The sequence below is a fragment of the Diadema antillarum genome, unplaced genomic scaffold (assembly GCF_040938485.1).
Source record: "Diadema antillarum isolate AM-2024a unplaced genomic scaffold, OU_Dant_1.0 seq00001165_RagTag, whole genome shotgun sequence".
Taxonomy (NCBI): Eukaryota; Metazoa; Echinodermata; class Echinoidea; order Diadematoida; family Diadematidae; genus Diadema; species Diadema antillarum.
Window position 1 is genome coordinate 834,581 of NW_027271972.1, and position 21,501 is coordinate 856,081.

Consider the following 21,501-nt stretch of genomic DNA (forward strand, 5'->3'; position numbering starts at 1 on the left):
AATATACTCTGCGGAGGTATATCAACTATTAGATAAGTTGGTCTCTATGGAGATTGTGTTTGTGAACATGATCATCCAGACATGTATATCTTTACTTGATTATCTTCAGAACTGCTGGTTTCGCATTATTTTGCCCCACAAAGTTGAGTAAAGTACTCTTACTACTACCTTCACTTACTTTTGGTTTCCTAAAGTGGTACTTTGAGGATGTTCTTTATGATACGGAATGGCAAATGTTGTTTTAGCAGGTGGAAAGAATTGAAAAGTAGAATAAGTGCAGCGCCGAATGATTTTCCCTCAATTTCTACCCGAAATTGGCCATACACTTTTTCATCTCGAGGAAATGCGACAGTGAAAGATGAAAATAACAACATTCCTCAGGATCTGCATGCATTTGGACGTTAATGTTTTATTCTACTTACATTGACTATGACACAAACAGTATACATAGAGATAAGGTAATGCATCAAGTTTAAGAAGATTGCAAATGCAAATACTTTTGTGGTACGGGGAAACAATGTGTCAGGTAATATATTTGTCATAATATTGAATCTGCCTGTTTGGTTTCAATTTAAGCGAGTTGATATTTCAGGTAATTCAGATAGTCTTCTCGCAAAATATCATTCGATTGTAAAGTCACGAATGCTTATTTATCCATGTAGTAACAACAAAAGATGGCTTGATACTAGCTGAAGGGTAAAAAGAGTTTCTGGCGTTGTTCTCTACAATTCTGATTTCTCTCACATTGCGTACAACTCATTTCTCATTGTCATCACCATAAAGATTCGAGATGACATGGCAACCCCCTAACTCTCTTCTGAGGACATAAAACATCAATTCATTATTCAATTCAATTAAAATTTAGGCAAATTCTGTTTTCTGTGATTCATTTGTCTTCATGTTATTCCACATCTTAGTGACCTGAAATACAATGTTACATAATCTTTCTGCATGGTGCTTGTCTACGTTTCGTCCTTGCTAAAATCCCCACCGCCTTCCACTCCCCACACAAAAACAATAATACTGTTGGCATCTCATTACATATATGTTTATATGAATGTGCATTTATCAAACTGCAAAATGTGCGTTTTAAGTTCATGAAAGATAACAATTAAAAACATACAAAGTACTCCTCAACAGGGCTGTGCAATTGGCATCATACTCGTCTGATGTTATTTCTCCCGCGGTTGAGCAATGAGGTAATGATATATCCGTCATATTTGTCTTCAATTCATTAATATATCATCACGTGATGGGGAATGTACTAGTCTCTTGTTCAGTAAAGATTTATCATCATGAAAATATGGAATTATGACTCGATGAAGAGGAAATTCACATCGTATGATTATAAAATAACTGCTTTTGCAGACAATCGATTCGGCCAAGGTTGCGCTGTGGATCAGAAAGTTGTTCGGACATCCGACAGCAAGTTCCCGCCATTTTCTGGAAGCTTGTTGGTCATGTTTTTACCACGGGTAGCATGGCTCAGGACAGTACCGCAAGTGGGCGTTCAATGTGCCATTTTTCACGTGCATTAATGCCGTGAAGGTTGACAACTGTAAAGACAGAGAGAAAAGAGACGGTATGACTTGAATTCTCTTTGTGATACTATATTTGAAGTTCAAAACTGCATAGTTGAATTCAAAATGAACTTCAGCCACAACAAGCAACGGCAAGAATTACGAAAGCCCCATGTGGTACCTGATCCGCACGAGGAACTCGGCGCATGGACATGAATATAATAAAAACGAGGCCATTAACTTGTGTTTGAACGGAATTACACAGTGAAACATTTTCAGGAGCTCTTATAAACAAGGGCTGGTTCAATTTATCAAACCAGCAAGCTGGATGAGCTCTTTTTCCAATTTGCACAGATCGAACTTGAATGTTTAACGTCGCGTCGCAGGGAAAGTAGATAAACAACATCGATCGTCTTTGATAATCTTTGAGACATCCAACCGCATTTTTACTTTCATGGTTTCCCACTCAGAAAGGAATAATCAGAAAATCGATGGAAGAGAAGGGAAACGTTTACATCAAGGTTCCGTCACGGTAATGCTTTAGAAGAAAACCACAAAGGACAACCCCTTTTTCTCTCTATACAAACATTTCGATCATATCTGAGTTCAAGCACCATTCTGAATTTTGTTTGATTGCCAGGTGTCTACATTATTCACTTTCGGAGCAAAGGGAATACTCACCACATTCAACACAGGCTTTGTCGAGAGAACGTTGAAGATTCCGTTAAAACCAACATTCTGCAAAGAAAATGCGGATGATAATAGAGGTAGAAATGAGTGATTTGTGATGAAAACTGTACAACAAGCAAACCTGTCGTTATTTACACATTAATTTTCTGTCTTTTTTTTCCTCCAGAAACATGCAAAAACTGTAATTTAGGACGAATGGTATGAACAGTATGAACAAACTGTTAAAGGGTGTGTACAGTTCTAGTCGAGGTGAGGATTTAGGTTTTAACGTTTTGCGAGATATTCAGAAACCACTCTTTGAGATATCAAAGAGCATGCAATTCTAACGGGTATCAAAAGTTTATTTGATGAAAATCGGTTTTGAAATGGCTGAGATATCCAAAAACAAGGTGCAACAAAGAGATCCTAACAAAAGGCGTGGCCTGTATTCTTTTATTATTATCACTTTTTTTGATATCTCAGCCATTTGAAAACCAATTTTCATCAAATAAACGTTGAATCCTTCTTAAAATTACATACTCTTTCATATTTCATAAGAGTTTTCTCATTATCCCACTTATAGGAATCTTTAAAACATGAATCCCCACCTCAACCAGTAATGTACAGTCCTTTTTTTTTAACAGTGGTACAATTTTGTCAATATCAAGATAAATGCAAAAAAAAGTTGTCGGAAATGGAGGGGACTGCTAAAATGCAGAGCTTGTAGTCGGCGGTCCCCTCATGAAAAAAAAAAGAGAGAAATAAATCTAGTTACAAAACTGAGAAAACAAAGCAAACAAGAAAAGTAAGACAGGGGCAAAGTACACACATACAGACACATAAACAAAAGCGAGACAGCTCTCTTGTAAAAAAAAAGAAAGAGGAAAGGTAAGTGAGAGGGGAATGAATGACAGGAAGAGACTATCTACAATGTGGATAGAGAAAAGGGAGAAGGCAGAGGAGATGATTGGTCAAAACCAGGTCACGTGAGGCAGCAGATATAAACTCACCAAAATGTAAGAGTATGAGTATGATGTATATGGAGTATAAACAGACACACATACACTCCCATGCCCTTTTTGAAGTTATTGTTATTGAGTTTGACTGGGCTTAGCAATGAGGCTTACGTCATTGGAAAGGCTTAGCATTACGAGCTAATGTGTATGAGAGGGGTTGGTATGGCACGGGTTTCCCTTTTATATATCGGGCCCCGAGGGCTTCTATGATTTGGAGGAATTCGGACCGAGGGATGTTCCATAAAGGTGTACTGGTATTAAGGGATGGCTGTTAGGTCTTTCGGAGGGATTTGCATTGAGGATCCCTGCTCGACGGAATCCGTTTATGAGAGGAATGAGTGAGCATTAAGGTATCAAGGGATTGTGCTGTTGGTAGGGATTTCTGTTGAGGTTGCTGCCTTTAAGAGTATGCTGATGGTATAGGTCTTGAATACAATTCGTAGCATTGGAGGAGCTGGTATTCAGGTCTATTTTTATTCTTTTATTTTTCAAGGTGCCATTGACATAATACATATCCGGAGGGCCTGGAATAGCGGACTACCAAGGAAGAAGTTGGCTTGAAGGCTACTGCCTTATAGGATAGAACTGGTATGGAGTTGTACTTTTCTTTGGAATGAATAGGTTGAATGTTACTATAATTGGGAGGACTATACATGGGCGTCACCAGGGGGGGGGGGGTGCGTTGGGTGCGAACGCACCCCCCTTCAGGCCCTAAAAAAAAAAAAAAATCGTGGGCAAAAAAAATCGCACCCCTGGTTCTGGCAGCACTGATTTTATACATATCTACTGTATAGTACAAGTGTATTCTATACAGTGTTTACTATTTAGATAGATTTTGGACATCCTTCCCATACTTGGTCACTTCGACGCCACCTCGCTGTATACCTCCCCCAGTCATGAACATAAACCGACACCCTTGACTACCAGTGGTGGATCCAGGGGGAGGGGCGCACCGGGCGTCCCCCCCCCCCCCCACCCCCGCCCCCTCTTAATTTTCAAAGCGAAAAAGTATAGCTACAAAAGGCAGCTTTTGGACTGTAAAATGTCAAAATTTTCAAGCTCGCTCGCTCCGCTCTCTGGCATAAGTAATAGTCGTAGTGCCATTCTCCTGAAGTTGCTGCCAGTAATTGCCGGCAGTTCCAGCCGGTGCGCACCTCCTCCCCCCCCCCCCCCCTTACTGCAAAAAATATAGCTACAAACGGCAGTTTTGGGACTGTAAAATGTCACAATTTTCAAGCTCGCTCGCTCCGCTCGCTCGCATTTAAATTCTCCTGATATTGCTGCCAGTAATTGCCAGCAGTGGCGCCCGGTGCGCCCCCCTTAATTTCGAAAGCAAAAAAGATATAGCTTCAAACGGCAGTTTTTCTACTGTAAAATGTCAAAATTTTCAGTAGTTGCCAGTAGTTGCGCCCAGTGCGCCCCCCTTAATATCGAAAGCAAAAAAGATATAGCTTCAAACGGTGGTTTTTGGACTGTAAAATGTCAAAATTTTCAAGCTCGTTCGCATTTAATCTTTACGCAGTTCCCCTGATGTTACTGCCAGTAATTGTCTGCAGTTGCGCCCGGTGCGCCCCCCCCCCTTAATTTCCAAAGCGAAAAAATATAGCTACAAACGGCAGTTTTTCTACTGTAAAATGTCAAAATTTTCAAGCTCGCTCTCTTCGCTCGCTCGCATTGAATCGTTATGCAATTCACCTGATGTTGCTGCCAGTAATTGCCAGCAATTGCGCCCGGTGGCATGCGCTCCACCCCCCCCCCCTTAATTTCCAAAGCGAAAAAATATGGCTAAGAACGGCAGCTTTTGGACTTTAAAATGTCAAAATTTTCAAGCTCGTTCGCATTTAATCTTTACGCAGTTCCCCTGATGTTACTGCCAGTAATTGTCTGCAGTTGCGCCCGGTGCGCCCCCCCCCCCCTTAATTTCCAAAGCGAAAAAATATAGCTACAAACGGCAGTTTTTCTACTGTAAAATGTCAAAATTTTCAAGCTCGCTCTCTTCGCTCGCTCGCATTGAATCGTTATGCAATTCACCTGATGTTGCTGCCAGTAATTGCCAGCAATTGCGCCCGGTGGCATGCGCTCCACCCCCCCCCTTAATTTCCAAAGCGAAAAAATATGGCTAAGAACGGCAGGTTTTGGACTTTAAAATGTCAAAATTTTCAAGCTCGTTCGCATTTAATCTTTACGCAGTTCCCCTGATGTTACTGCCAGTAATTGTCTGCAGTTGCGCCCGGTGCGCCCCCCCCCCTTAATTTCCAAAGCGAAAAAATATAGCTACAAACGGCAGTTTTTCTACTGTAAAATGTCAAAATTTTCAAGCTCGCTCTCTTCGCTCGCTCGCATTGAATCGTTATGCAATTCACCTGATGTTGCTGCCAGTAATTGCCAGCAATTGCGCCCGGTGGCATGCGCTCCACCCCCCCCCCCTTAATTTCCAAAGCGAAAAAATATGGCTAAGAACGGCAGCTTTTGGACTTTAAAATGTCAAAATTTTCAAGCTCGTTCGCATTTAATCTTTACGCAGTTCCCCTGATGTTACTGCCAGTAATTGTCTGCAGTTGCGCCCGGTGCGCCCCCCCCCCCTTAATTTCCAAAGCGAAAAAATATAGCTACAAACGGCAGTTTTTCTACTGTAAAATGTCAAAATTTTCAAGCTCGCTCTCTTCGCTCGCTCGCATTGAATCGTTATGCAATTCACCTGATGTTGCTGCCAGTAATTGCCAGCAATTGCGCCCGGTGGCATGCGCTCCACCCCCCCCCCCTTAATTTCCAAAGCGAAAAAATATGGCTAAGAACGGCAGGTTTTGGACTTTAAAATGTCAAAATTTTCAAGCTCGTTCGCATTTAATCTTTACGCAGTTCCCCTGATGTTACTGCCAGTAATTGTCTGCAGTTGCGCCCGGTGCGCCCCCCCCCCCCTTAATTTCCAAAGCGAAAAAATATAGCTACAAACGGCAGTTTTTCTACTGTAAAATGTCAAAATTTTCAAGCTCGCTCTCTTCGCTCGCGCGCATTGAATCGTTATGCAATTCACCTGATGTTGCTGCCAGTAATTGCCAGCAGTTGCGCCCGGTGGCATGCGCTCCACCCCCCCCCCCTTAATTTCCAAAGCGAAAAAATATGGTTAAGAACGGCAGCTTTTGGACTGTAAAATGTCAAAATTTTCAAGCTCGCTCGCATTTAATCTTTACGCAGTTCCCCTGATGTTACTGCCAGTAATTGTCTGCAGTTGCGCCCGGTGCGCCCCCCCCCCTTAATTTCCAAAGCGAAAAAATATGGCTAAGAACGGCAGTTTTTGGACTGTAAAATGTAAAATTTTCAAGCTCGCTTGCATTTAATCGTTGTGCAATTCACCTGATGTTGCTGCCAGTAATTGCCAGCAGTTCCGCCCGGTGCGCCCCCCTCCCTTGATTTTCCAAAGCGAAAAAATATGGCTAAGAACGGCAGCTTTTGGACTGTAAAATGTAAAATTTTCAAGCTCGTTCGCTCCGCTCGCTCGCATGTAATCGTTATGCTCTCCTGATGTTGCTGCCAGTAATTGCGAGGAGTTGCGCCCGATGCGCCCCCTTAAATTTCAAAGCGAAAAAATATAGCAACAAACGGCAGGTTTTTTTTTTTTTTTTTACTGTAAAATGTCAAAATATTCAAGCTCGCTCGCTCCGCTCGCTCGCATTTAATTATCATGCCTTTCTCCTGATGTTGCTGCCAGTAATTGCCGGCAGTTGCGCCCGGTGCGCCCTCCCCCCTTTATTTCCAAAGCGAAAAAATATAGCTCCAAATGGTAGTTTTTTTACTGTAAATGTCAAAAATTTTCAAGCTCGCTCTCTTCGCTTACTCGCATTTAATAGTTATGCCATTCACCTTATGTTGCTGCCAATAATTGCCAGCAGTTGCGCCCGGTGCGCCCCCCCCCCTTAAGTTCCAAAGCGAAAAAAAAAATATGGCTACAAACGGCAGTTTGGGGACTGTAAAATGTCAAAATTTTAAAGCTCGCTCGCTCCTCTCGCTCGCATGTAATCGTTAAGCCATTCTCCCGATATTGCTGCCAGTAATTTGTCGTTTCACACCGTCATTCCATAATCCATTTATAGGGGGACAACCCGCTCCCACAACCTCCCCCCTTGCTCGTTCCGCTTGTTCGGGCTCGGTCGCGTTCATGACATCAGTTAAGAATTATTACAAGAAGTTTATTTGAATTATACCATTTATAGGCAAATTATTCAATTATAATTTACTTCAAAGTGTACTGATACCTTAAACAAGTGGGACTGTTTCAAGTCGATAAAACACGCAAAATACCTGCATCAAATTGCACCATTTACAACACCAAAATGCAAAAAGTGCTCACCGTGGGAGGGGGACACTCTCCCCCCCCCCCCACATCCTCCCCCTCGCTCACTCCTCTCGCTCTTGTTTGGCCGCGTTCATGATATTCAGTGTAAATATTAAAACAGGAAGTTTATTTGGATGATACTATTCGATAGGCAAATTGTTCGATAATAATCTATATCAAAATATACTGCTTTACTTTAAACAAGTGGGACTTTTTCAAGTCGATAAAACAAGCAAAACATGCATCAAATCCCCCCTCGCCTTCTCCGCTTGCTCGGGTTCGGTCGCGTTCATGACATCAGTGTAAGAATCAATACAAGAAGTTTATTGAAATGATATAGTTTATAGGCACATTGTTCAACAACAAATTATATCAAAATGTACTGTTTCAAGTTGATAAAAACACGCAAAAAGCCTGCATCAAATTGCACCATTTACAACATCAAAATGCAAAAAGTTCTCACCGTGGGAGGGAGGGGGGGGGGGGGACAACAGGCACTTCCACACCCTCTCCCCCACCCCCTTGCTCGCTCCCTAGGATACTAACACCCCCCCCCCCCCCGATGAAATCCTAGCTACGCCGGTGCCCTTTCCCCGCTTGGTTTCCCTCAAAAACAGTAAAAGTCTAGGGATTGAGAGCTTCCTATATTCCAAATGTCTGTCAAAAAAAAAAAAAAAAAAAATCTCGTTACATTAGATTCAAAACGCACCCCCTTGAAAAAAAAGCTGGTGACGCCCCTGACTATACTAGGTGTTGAGGGCTATAAGAGTCCTTTGGAGCAGGAACTGGTAATGGGTTCTAGCACTGCTTACCGCTTGAGTTGTGTTCTGCATGCATTTCATCGCCGGGTCACGCCGATCGTCGTAGAATGGAGTACTCTTCCAATTATCGTAGTTTGTCTGCACCAGGAACCACTCACCCTTCGATGGATCCAATCTATATCCACGACAGAGGGCGACAGACACATAATGGTTACGTATAGTACTGATAAGGAGGATAATAACGAAGAGATGACCATTATATCATTAAAATAATGACATAAATACCGTTATATTGCGGTATCGAGAGGACCGCTGAGAAGGACAAGTATCATGGAGACAATCCATCAAGTCAAATAACAGTCAATGCGAGTTAATATGAATTTGCCTGGCAAATTAATGGGGGTTGACTGAGGGGAACTACTTTTAAAGGCGTACATATTACTACGCGTAGAATCGAAATGATGAAGATCAAGAAATTGCACAGGAAAGCAAATTATGCGGAGAAAATGTAGGATTATTAATAGGCATAACATTCTCGCAATGATCAACAGCTGTAAAAATCATAATGAAATCAACATATCCGATTTTGTATCAAGAACTAACAATTTAAACATGAAGATTCAATAATTAAACATAAAAACAATCATTAACTTGTAGAATATACGGAAGAAATGAAGAGTTTGTTCGCAAAAACCGATAAGTCCATATTTGCCAAATGGAGATATTTGCGATTAAAGGTCAAGAAAACTAAAGAGAATAATAAGAATTTTTTTGCTTCTTTTGACCATATCTTCAAGAATGTACCTTTATATGTAGTGACCAATATATCATTTAAAAGACATTATTTTGTACTTTGTAACAGAGACCGTAGGGCCTACTTCAAAATCTTCACAACTGGACATCGGTTTTTGCGAACAAGCTCTTCAAATGTATTTTCATCGATACGCATCATAAATTCTGTACACCAGTCTCGACTGACAGAAGGTCCCGCAGGAGGAACGCACGAAAAACAAACAAACAAACAAACAAACAAGCATTCATTAACATTACAGTTTAAGACAATGACCCCTAAAAGTACACTTTTGTCTCACCGTTTGATGTCGTCACTTGTCGTTCCTTGAGCTCGTGTTACAACAGCGCCCTCCCCGGGATTTGTACCGCCAATGATCAAGTAAGAGGGAAGCAAAAGCTCCACGGTTGACAGATGGTTCACCGTGCTGTTAAAACTGTCATTTTGATGAAGTAGATCAGACATTTTAGTGAGTCTCGGTTTTACGTTCGATTACCCTATATGTCCATAATCACGTGTTAATTACGAGCAAACTCTCAGTTTTCACTAGGCATTGTGTACATGCATGGCTATAGGGAGAAACAAGGAAGTCCACTGTCAATTTTTAACATGATTAACTATTATGACATGATGACTCTCTCGAATCCATTGCTTCGAAGATTCATTGCCATAGTTGGCACTTGTCTTATTTTCTGGTATGATAGGGAACTATCAAAGAGGGCATTACGGATCGTTTAAAATGTTAACAGATTGGTATTGGCGGAATTAACACCTTTCCGTTTCTTATCCTTTATTATCCTAGTAGAAGAAAAATATTTAGAGATATCAATTTTGAAATTGTTGCATTGTTACGGTGAAAATTGATTACTTGAATTGATACAGCATATTGCACCTAAGTGAGTCTCTTAAGTAGTAAACTTTAAAGAAAGAAGTTATTGGTTACGGGATAATGAATGTGGTTTTAGGTCATAGACACCCTGAAAAAAAATTACATGTAGGTACCTACAACGGTGCAATAAATACACGTGTCAACTTATTCTTTGATCTTCATGGAGATGTCAGAAGTGAGAAAAATGTGAAAGTATTTTTGAGTCAAATTTCGCGTACATCGTGTACATACCCAATACCATTTTTATTGATTACTATTTATCTTATCTCTTATTACATCTTGATTTTTACGAATTTTGATGTGTCCTCAGTTCTTTTCATTCGATTTTTTATGTGTGTGTTTCTCTGGGATACTTATCTAAGTTTTCCTTTTATTTACCATGTTCACCATTGCGAATTCATTTTACTGAAGTGTGTGCTTGGTATATACAACGTCATTATGTTCTATGTATTTGCAAATATCGTCTATTCTATTCTATATCGTATATTCTATTCTGGCAACGGACATCAGCTTTAAAGGGATGGTACATTATTGGTGGAGATGAGAATTGGGCTTTTAACTTTTTTCGAGATACCAAGAAAACACTTATGATGTAGTACAGAGCATACCAATTTAAGAGGAATTCAAAGTTTATTTGATGAAAATCGGGTGTGGAGTGACTGAAACATCAAAAACCAAAGTAAAACAAAGCGATCGTAATAAAGTGTGGGTCCCACACTTTATTAGAATCGCTCTTTTTTGGATATCTCAGCCATTTCAAAACCATTTGAATCAAATAAATGTTGAATTCCTCATAGAATTACATGCTCTTTCATATTTCATAAGAGGTTTCTCATTATCTCACCAAAAAATGTTAGAAACCTCAAATTAGGTCTCAACCAAAACTGTACGATCCCTTTAAGCTGAAAGCAAGTTTTCTAGTTCTTTGAATAGATAAGTAAACCAAAACCAACTGAAATAGAACATGCATGACTACACCCCCCCCCCCAAAAAAAAAAATATATGTATGTATATATATATATATATATACATATATATATATATATATCTTCAGTCACGGAATCTCTAGCCCTGACTTCCTCATAGATCGGAAAAGAAACCCACATTAAGAATTTCCTTTCAGAAACTATGAAAGAAAACACTTGTGAACATAATTATGAAGGCTTACTCTGTTGCCATGAGAACTGCATCGCGAAGCGCAAAGCCAGTAAAGTGAGCAGTGCGTTGCCCCAGAACCCACTTGATGAACCCGAGAAAGCCGCTCTGCTCGAACTTGTGTCGCGAATTGATGTTGAGGCTAACGACTCCCTAGATTACGACAGGATGGTATACAAAATTTAAATACTCAGATACTAGAATATCTTTCAAACTTTGGTTCATGCCTTATAGAGAAGAAAACGGACCAGCCACTGCACACACATAGGCCTACATTATGCACAAACGGACATAATTATCATACAGTTACAATGAAGCTCACACGCACACGATATACGTTATGAAAATATGACTTGTGTGTGAGATACACTCAATTTTCCAGTATATACTACATTCTTATCTACCTGGATATTGAATTTAAGACAAAATAGAATCCATGATGGCTCTATAGAATTGAAGTGAATATCGTTACATTAATTTTGTATTTTAAAAATCGTTAAATCGCGTATGACCGTTCTATTAGAAAAATATTTCTGTTAATTCTGTTGACTGGTCCACGCTGTATTGACGTCATTGAAAATTGTCGTCACAATGAAGGAAAATACTTTTGAATGACTGTTACAACCAGCAGACACATCATGCAACAACAACAACAAAATCAAAACAAAAAAACAAACAGCATTGTCAAGCGTCAGACGACCAGGATGTCACATCGATTTTTACCGACATCGTTACCACCATCGATAACTTGGCCACCTGACGTGGACATCGATGTGGTCGGCGATTGCTACAGGCCACCATCACCGCTCTCGGTACTACGTCAGTTTGCTCACCGGCTTCAGTCCGGTCAGGAGCCCGATGTAGCCGGCAAAGTGGACACCTCTGGCCACGGTCTTACCGCCTTGTTGGTACTCCACGTTCGTTAAGAGAGGTTTCAGGCGTTCCGTCACAATCCATGTGTCTGTTTTTGTGTCCCAGCTGTGACGAGTTGGGTCACATCAGAGAGAAAAAAAATCAGAGAGAGAGAGAGAGAGAGAGAGAGAGAGAGATATGAATAAAGTGCAAGTAGAATGACAAGAATTAGAAATAAAACAGTGATACTGCTATAAAATGCATACAAAATTACACAACTGAAAGATTAACCGCTCATTTCACAGTTATCGCTTATGTATAAACAAATTAAAGAAAATCAAATAAAGAATGAGATCAACAAGTTGATTATTGTATCAAAAGGGAGCTTTAGATTTCGCCACGAGGACGTTCAGACAGAAAAAAAAAACAAGATCTGTTCTGAGCATGCGCAAAATCGCTCATCCAAACCGATTCTGTCAATCTATTCATATAGCTCGCGTCGTCTGAGTTTTCACCACGCGTTCTGGGCCATTTTTACTTCTGTTCACTTCACGGCGCAGAGAGCTGTTTCATGCACTGATCATTATGGGAGCCCCATTTTACTTTTTATAGGTCGCGTTCTAGCGTGATCTAAAGCTAGTTTACAACACGACCCAGGGAGCGAGGAGAACGGCCAATGCAATAATCGTCTCAAACGTCGGCGTCGCAAATCTAAAGCTCCCTAATGAGGAAGGGAAGCGCGATTTTGAGAAACCATGTAGGTAATATATGCGTGACACACTTTATCGCAAGCCTTTTTGTCGTCTTGTATCATTATTGTGAAGTTATTGGACATAATCTCTATTATGCTTCGTTGCTTTCAGTGACTTGAACTGACTCTTTTCTTATTTCATTGAGAATGTTGATATTTCAGTCACATTTGATAGCAGTGTACGGGAATCGAGTTGTGCGTTTTCCAATAACAACAATGTATAGTGTTAGATGTATAGACCTATATAGTTTAAACATCTGACATCAGGGACATAACATTTTGATGACACTGTTTTTATTTTGATGACACTGTTTTTTTATCTCTTCGCTTCCACGCCCCCTTTAGGGAGGCCTGACCACCCTCTTCAAAACAAGGGCTTCGAACTTACCCAAGGAATATACCAAAGTCCATGTTTCTTGCGTGATATATATCTCCTGATGTGTAAACAAGAAGACGCAAGCAAACACGTAAATGGCCAGAGAACACTATAATGATTAGTCGCTCACTTTTGAAACATCGTCGTAGTTCAACACGAGTTTAGATTATCGAGGTATAGCTGGTTATCTGGTATATTAACATTGTTTGCATATAAGTTTTGAACAGACGAAAGTAAGTCATATATAAACTTCATATCGCACTATAATCTCGGTCCTCTACCTTTGCTATCATTAAAATCTTATGTAAATTGTGGGACTCGTTTTTCGCCATCGTGATTGGCGTTCTGTTTACCAAACAAAAGGACAATATATATCTTAGATATCTGTGAACTCATCTGAAATGCACTAAAAAAAAATGACATCTTTCAAGCGTGACGTTTTCACACTTCTTTCAAAGGATACTCAGTAATCACATTGGCGCTCGTATGCGAGTCACGTAGAACGAAAAATATGACAGATTCTTATTCATTCCATTCATATTCATGTATTATATGAACTAAAATGGCGACATACAATTATTAATGAACAAGCAAAAGCACTGTGTTGTACTCGGAATTTCATCGACAATGTTTTTCACAACCATTTTCAACTTATCGAAACTCCAGTGCAACTGTAACATATCCCTTGAACGTCTATACATATTCCTGCATCAATCGCAAACATGGGATGTATTGCAACCAATCCATTTCAGAGACTGATGTTTATCGTATATGATTATGTTCTGTGGAAGAGACATGACAAATAGATTGATTTGAATTGTTCTAAGCTCAATATGCCAGGACTTTGATACATGCAGAGACAATATTAAGACTGAATAATTGATCTCTTTCTTTCTAGGAGACCGGTTAGGTCCATTTCACGGTTCTAAACAGTGTCTTGTTTGAGCCTGCAGTTCTCGAGTCTATCAACTTCAATAGTTTTATGCTTCGTCTTTCATCAATGTCAGCCACGAAATAAAGGACTGAACCTGGTAGAGCACAAGCCTATTCTATAATTCCATTATTAATCAATGCAGTATTTGCCTTGTCAGAGGGAGGAAACACTATGTAGTCTTGCTAGACATACCATTTTTGTCCTGTGCGACAATAGCAGTGCAAAACGATGAAACTTCGTAAAAAATGTTGAACAAGACAATTTCACCTGCAAAAGAAAAAAAAGAAAGATAGTAATGACACCAGTGATTAAGAATCAAAAATGGTTTCCCATATGAAACGCGCTCTAAAAAGACATTAATTCCCGTAACATCTTGTCAGTTACAACAACTTTTGGGTTTTCTTTGACGATGAGCTTAGCTTATGGCTTGTGGCTTGAATGACATAAAAGTAAACGAAGGGAAGGTACTTACATTTTTATGTAGATTGAATATACAATGATTTAATGAACTTTATTTCCTTGAAAATTACCCACTCATTGTCATTGATATCACGATGTTGTGTCCATTATATTTTATACGCTAAATCAATCTTTTCAAAATCTACAACCGATGCTAAAACTCAGTCTGAATAACATTACATCAGCTCTCAAGTCAATATCAAGTATCTTGGGAGATTTTGGGTCTCGTTTTTTTTTTCTGAGTACGAAAGATATAAAAGAAAAGGATCTCATCTTAATCTAATGACAGTTATTAGAAGGAAGTCGTATCTTACCCACAGGTATGTTGGTCGCGTATGCTATTCCTTTGATTTCCTGCGAGTATGGTTCGGGAAGCGTCTCAACAACAGCCGCCTATTTTTTTTTTTAAAGTTAGAAGATAAAAATGTTACATGGATATAGCCATCCCGAGGGATATTAATCATTTCAGTAGAAACTGATGTTCAACAACAAAATCAGAGTAGAACACCCTAATTATTGCTCTTGTCGGCATAGTCTTTTTACTCATTTAAATCTAGTTTGTATAGCTTATGACGCAAGGAATGATCAATCCTGCTGGAAAGAACACAGTGTCCCACAGTGTGTTTATAATGTGTTCACATAGTGGCTATGTGAAAACGCTCGAATTTAACAGTGTGATGATGCTTGCACACTGTGATTTTTCAAAGAGCTCACACAGTAATTTTCTGTTTCACACTGTGAATTGATGATTCACAATGTGTTCGCAATGTTAAAACGCTCGAATTTTACCGTGTGAAGAGATTTCACACTGTGTTCACAATGTGCTCACACTGTGTTTCATAGTGTATTGCGTGTCACACTGTGGGACACTGTGTTCTTTCCAGCAGGGATTGGTGGACTTCATTTTGTAAGTTACTATGTTTTGCTGGAAGTCTCATTCACAAGTAGGTTTATATGGGGATTCGGAAGAGTTATTCAGCGCCATATAAGCGTCATTTTTGATGGACTTCAGCGCTTTCAAGAGGCCACTATTATTATCATTACTATTATCATTATCATTATTATTATTATTATTATTATTATTATTATTGTTATTATTCAGTTGACTAAAAATCATATAAGTTACCACTTACGTGCTTAATCACGAAATACGGGAAAATATCTACTGTCTGGTGTCATATTCCACGAGGTCGGGGCCGAATGAAATAAGGCATCAGACCGTAAATATTTTTACCTGTATGATCATCTAACCCGGTGTCCCGGCCTATGAATACATTTTTGTACGTATTGTAATGATTTTTTTTTTTTTTTTACGTGAACGAAATAAAAGGTCGTTGTTTTTCCATACGATCGGTGAGGTCAACTTACAAAGAGGCCATCGATGATTTCTGTGCCGATCGTCTCGTTAATAAATAGACCAATGAGGGCCTTGATGTCTTGAATCAGGAAGCTGATCTGCAGAAAAAAACCCCAAATCATTTTTAATGGAGTGCATTGAAAGATGGTAGATCGATCTACCTACTTTAAGCAGCATTATCCATGTAACGTCGGAAATAGAACTGGCTAGGTTGAAAACCTTGTCATGATGCATGACAAAATGCCAACCAAAATGCCAACATCATCGAACAGACATTGGGTTCATTTACTATGTTATCACCGTTAGTGTACTTACCTAGTAAAAGCGTGTAATTTAAATCTGTTCGACTGGACTTTTATTTGAGGCCTCCTCGGGTGAATGCTCGCCAGCCAGACAGAGCTGAAGAAGCGACTCGGACGTGTCACGAAACTGTTTTCTCCGTGAATTTCACAAGTAAGTCCAGTCGAACAGATTTGATTTACACGCTTTTAGCATACTACCTGGATAAATCAAAATCTACATCGATATACTTACGTAGTACGTATAGGTAGCGCTTTCATGGTCTTTTAGGATCAAATCTCATGGAAAAAAAAAGGAATCTGTCTCGCGTGGTAAAAGGACATACAAGGCAACAAAAAGAATAGCAAAGTAATTATGTGGAGCTGCGTTGGTCATGCTTCAGTCTGCAAACCAGTAATTGAATCATAATGTATTATAAAGGCGTATACACAGAACGGCTTCATTGTATGTTATATAGTAAAAATTATATGTATTTCATTCACTATACGTACGGTTGCTTGCTCTACGGTAACAATATTTTGATGAATGCCTTAATTTGCATGGAATTTTAATAATAAAAGCTACAATGCTTTGTCGACAAGTAAAGGGAAAATACACACGCCTAATGGATTGTATCAACAGCAATATCACCTAAGGAATCATGACACAAGTTCGCAATAGGGAAGATCACCAGCTTTAGTCATACTATCGATAGGACCAGACTCTTCATGCAGCAATGCATTTACCTCATTAGCTTTGGGCTTTACAAGTCCAGTCCACCTGTCTTCTGGCTTGAGGTCCAAGTTGAGAACGAAGGCTGGAAGAGTGTCGTTCGCTGGGGGAGGGTAGGCATCGGTGTGACAGTATTTGTCGGTAAACTAGATGTGCGCGTGGTAAATATGGAAAGATAAACGTTATTCAATTGAATAATAGAGATATTCATTGCGTAGGATTTTTTTGATCGGGAAATACGACGTGTGGGATCTAAGATATTTGTGTAACTAATAGTACTATTTATTTCGACAAAGTTTTTGGACTAACACTCTAATAGTTAAGGAATTAGACATGTCTCCAAGACACTGTCTGACTGTAATACGTCGTGTATGTATTCCAATATACCATTCACGCGACAGTGTCGGCGTACTCACCGGCGGCAAGTCTTGACCCTGGACGGCTGGTGCGGCCACGACCAGAAACACGATGAGGAGTAGGACCGCTTGCATGGTTGATAGGTCTTGCTCTACAACATATCACAAACATATAGCACACTCGACAGAAGGCTAGATCCCGCGATGATTCGTGGTGGGGGATTTCTCCGTTTAATGGCTCTACTTGCTCGGTCTGTACCTTCGATGAAACCACCCGGTCCTAAAGCCCTCGAACAATGGTCAACATAAAGGTGCAATGCTAACGCTTGAGCGAAGTCTTGTTCACAAACTCCTGCTCAGCAGCTGCCAAAGTACGCCCTCACATAATAGAGGCCTATAAATAATCTTTTTCACCCTACTTCCTTGTCAAAGTTCATGCGATCAATGAGGTGATTATCATCCCAACGTGCTTAATGTAAGCATCAGGTAACGTCAATTCGTGCAGGCCTGGGAAAAACCAAACGGTTTAGGAGAATTTGTCATGATCTTTCGAATGACAAAAATTCCTTGGTTATTCGTGGATGAATATTGTTTCCCATTATTTGCCTTATACTTCGCAAATATGTGTCTGGCTGCGTGGTGGTATCTCGAAAGTCAGGTTATCTTGTGAGATGTCTTCTGAGATAGGCATGATATGATGAAATGATTGCCATTGTGAAACGTTCATCCTTTGAAACGTAAGTGAGGTGAGGAAATTTGATTATCGAAGGAATATTAATGGAATAATCGCATGCCAATTTCTCCTCCCGAATTTCCCGCCGCATGTCTCTTCCGAGCATACTGTCGGACTAGAGGTGTTTTGTTTTAAGGATTGGGATTCTGGAGAGTTATGGGTTGTTGGTTTGTTCTAATTATTCATTTGTTTATTTATATATTCATTTACTTATTTATTAATCTATTTATTTATTTAGCTATTCATTTATCAATAATGATAAGGATAAGGTCTTATTTACCCAGGGTAGCCTCTTTAGTGTTACTACTGCTCTACCAGAGGGCCCTACCATTATTATTACCCCCAGCAAGGACGTAAGCACAGGGCGGGAATCGAACTCGGGTCCTCCGATCGGGAGTCGGGAGTCTTATAAACTATGCCACAGCGCCCCACTATTTCTTTCTTTCTTTATTCATTTATTTATTTAGTTAGTTAGTTATCTATTTATTTATTTATCTTATTTCGTCGTTGTACTGTAGGAGAGAGAGAGAGGAGATGACAGGTGTCGAAGAGAGGACAGATGGATAAAGGTAGTCTTGTAAGATATATAAACTACGAGGAAGAAGGTAAGCTTGGAAATAAAACGATGGTGGCGCCATTTCTGAAGCAGCTTGAGCTTTGGTGCATCACATACTTTGCTGGAGAAGGGTGCAGTTGGCAAGTATCGACAAAAGCTAGCTAAAATCTGCTTCAAAAGAAGAAAAAAAACAGAAAAACCCAACAAAAGTGGGAAAGGAATGATCAGTCCCTAATTTCCCACCGTGTGTGTGGGAATCTGATCGAAGTGGAAGTAACTTTTCAGCGAGGATGGGACCTGAGTTCAGCAACATGACGAATTCTTTCACTCGAAATAAGTTGCATAAAGCGTTTATTAAACTATTACGTCAACCTCCGTTACAATGCGAGACCATTTCAGCATGCACTATAGGCTGAAAAAAAAAATGGGGGGGGGGGGCTTAATGTCAATAATAAATACAAAAGGGTTGATTTATACTACAGTGGACTCCCGTTATAACGAAGTCCTCGGGACCATCAATTCTTTTTTTCGTTTTATCGAAATTTCATTATAATTGAAGAAATAAACAATAAAAGACATAGAGTGGATGATGTTGCGGTCTAAATTCTTACTTCGTTGTAACCGGAATTTCGTTATAACCTTGTACGTTATTACTAGAGTGCACTGTACATACAAAGCATCACAACTGGTTTATAACGTATTAGTGTGAGAAAAGTTAGAAAAAGGAGAATTAATAGTGTCCTACTTCGGCCTCAAATAAACAATGCATATTGAAAGCTTTTGCCTTCCTTTTTTCATTCATTCGATGCATCCGTACATCTCTTAGTGTTCAGCATTCATACACAATACCAATCCTCTGTAATCAGTTTCTGAGTTATCCGAAAATCTATTGTGTCTTCTCCTCTCCCCCCCCCCCCTACAAAATAAAATATTTTTTTTGAAAATGCAAATTCATACAAACACTTAAACAGACAATGCCCTGTACAAAATTGTAATGGAATATGTACTCTTATCAATATCTATATGAAATATGTACATGAATTATGGATGTGTGTAAAATTATACAAGTAATGCAGGCTACAGTAAGTATAAAATGATCATTTTCGCTTCCACCCTTGCTTGCAACCGTTCGTGGACCATTGACGGAAGAATATTTGCAGGTATACCCACCACGAATGGACAACTAGTAAAGAAGCTGATAACTTGTGAGGGTGATCTATCAAAGTTGTAATATAGCCTACGTCAATTGCCATTTGAATATGTATCTTCCTCTTCATCCTCTCTCCCGTACTCCTCCAACCTCTCTCTCCCTTTCTCTCTATCTCCCCCCCCCCCCTCAACATCTTCATGTGATGATGATGTATCCAATTTGTAATATGTTTATGATAACTACCATGTCAGTACGTACAATGTATAATGTTTGTTGCTCCTCTTTCGCTCTTTCCTGCATTCCCCCCATGTCTCTTCTCCAGATCTCGATCTCTCTCTCTCTCTCTCTCTCTCTCTCTCTATCTCACACTGCCATTTTCTAGTAACGAGAAAATGCTGCGCACTGCAACATTTTCACACGTCTTCATACTCGGTTTTTACGGTATGTGCAGTATGTACCTTATGTAATACTATGTTTACTATATGCTAATTTTGGATATGTTATTGTAATGCTGCTCTGCATGTGTGCATAAAAATGTGTATATAATGTATGCATATTGAATACTCATGTATTTGTAATAAGAGCCATATCTGTGTATATTCAATGCATGCTTGCATAGTTTCTTCTCGGTACGACTATCGAAGAAACTTTAAGTAGAGAGACGTTGATGGCGTTTGAGAATAATGTACATGTATCTGTCAATTTCCATAACAATATATTTATGTTTGTTGCTCTTCTTTTGCCCTCTCTTCCATTCCTCATTTCTCTTCTCTCCCATTCTCTCTTTCTCTCTGTCTGACAATGTAGTTTTGTCGAAACATAATATGTTATGCATTTTCAACATTCCTCATATGTTCATATCCGTATTTTGAAAATGCATGTACACACCGCTCTTATGAATATACATGCACATTATGTATATAACATTGTACAATGTGCATCTTATGTACTTGCGAAGGTAAAGTGTATATTTATATGTTTGTATCCACATATAAATCTAGTGTAGTTTTTACTCGGAGAAAAGCTCACTTAGACTACACCTGAATACTTCTCCTTGAAAACCGGGCAGGATTTTTTTATTATATTCTTGTCATATTTGTAATTCCATACGATGTATATACTTTTGATTACATGAAAGATTTTGTATTGTTTTATGAATATGCGGTATATGTTTGTTGTTTTTGTTTGTTTATACTGATCTAAATGTACTTAAGTGATTGTTTTTGTGTTGTTAAGGCTCCTGAATCTAAAATAGACAATCGGCATCATTAATTGATGATATATTTACTAATGATTATAATTCCTGTATCATGCATTCCCGGTATATATTATTCATCCAGATATTACGGATCATTTTCCTATTTTTTCATTTAGTTCAATTGACATCAAATATTGTTATGAAACCACAACAAGATATGATTCTCAAAATTTATGTCATAATCCAAAGTTTTTGGGAATGTATTAGAGAAAAATTAGGTACAATAGATTGGAGTGAAGTGTTGGATAAGGAAGATCCAGATATTGCATATGATTTATTTTTGTATACTTTTGCCATCTTTCCTGTGAGAAAAAGAAGCATAGTAGTAGAATTAGGAAACCATGGATTTCATTTGAATTACTGTCCCTATTAATAAAAGACACAGATAATTAAAGAAAAGTATTAAAGATAATAATGAGAATGTAAATAGGAAGTAAAGAGAAGTGAGAAACAAGGTAACTACTTTGTTGAGTAATGCCAAGAAAAAATATTATCATGATAGATTTCAAAAATATTCAAATGATTAAAGAAAAACATGATCCGTGATAAATGGTTTGCTAGTTAAGAAAAGGTCA

At 39.1% G+C, this 21,501-nt stretch overlaps 1 protein-coding gene across 1 annotated transcript; it reads right to left on the bottom strand.

Moving 5' to 3' along the window:
• Window positions 1-393: 393 nt before the first annotated feature.
• LOC139744382 (acid ceramidase-like) lies at window positions 394-17,559 on the bottom strand. Its single transcript, XM_071654823.1, has 12 exons — window positions 17,290-17,559; window positions 16,888-17,019; window positions 15,874-15,960; window positions 14,820-14,898; window positions 14,239-14,313; window positions 13,125-13,170; window positions 11,967-12,111; window positions 11,147-11,286; window positions 9,391-9,525; window positions 8,351-8,474; window positions 2,202-2,258; window positions 394-1,556 (listed from the first exon to the last, which is right to left on the bottom strand). The coding sequence occupies exons 1-12, from the start codon at window positions 17,362-17,364 to the stop codon at window positions 1,467-1,469; spliced, it is 1,185 nt and encodes a 394-aa protein (XP_071510924.1). The 5' UTR covers window positions 17,365-17,559; the 3' UTR covers window positions 394-1,466.
• Window positions 17,560-21,501: the final 3,942 nt, after the last annotated feature.

What these genes read in the sequence shown, in the direction of transcription:
- LOC139744382 (XM_071654823.1), bottom strand. Translation starts at nt 17,364, where the DNA reads ATGCAAGCGGTCCTACTCCTCATCGTGTTTCTGGTCGTGGCCGCACCA. An exon ending in TCCTGACCGGACTGAAGCCG is followed by an intron (nt 11,287 to 11,966) that starts GTGAGCAAACTG and finishes GTCGTAATCTAG; the next exon opens with GGAGTCGTTAGCCTCAACAT. An exon ending in GCAGTTCTCATGGCAACAGA is followed by an intron (nt 9,526 to 11,146) that starts GTAAGCCTTCAT and finishes TCAAAATGACAG; the next exon opens with TTTTAACAGCACGGTGAACC.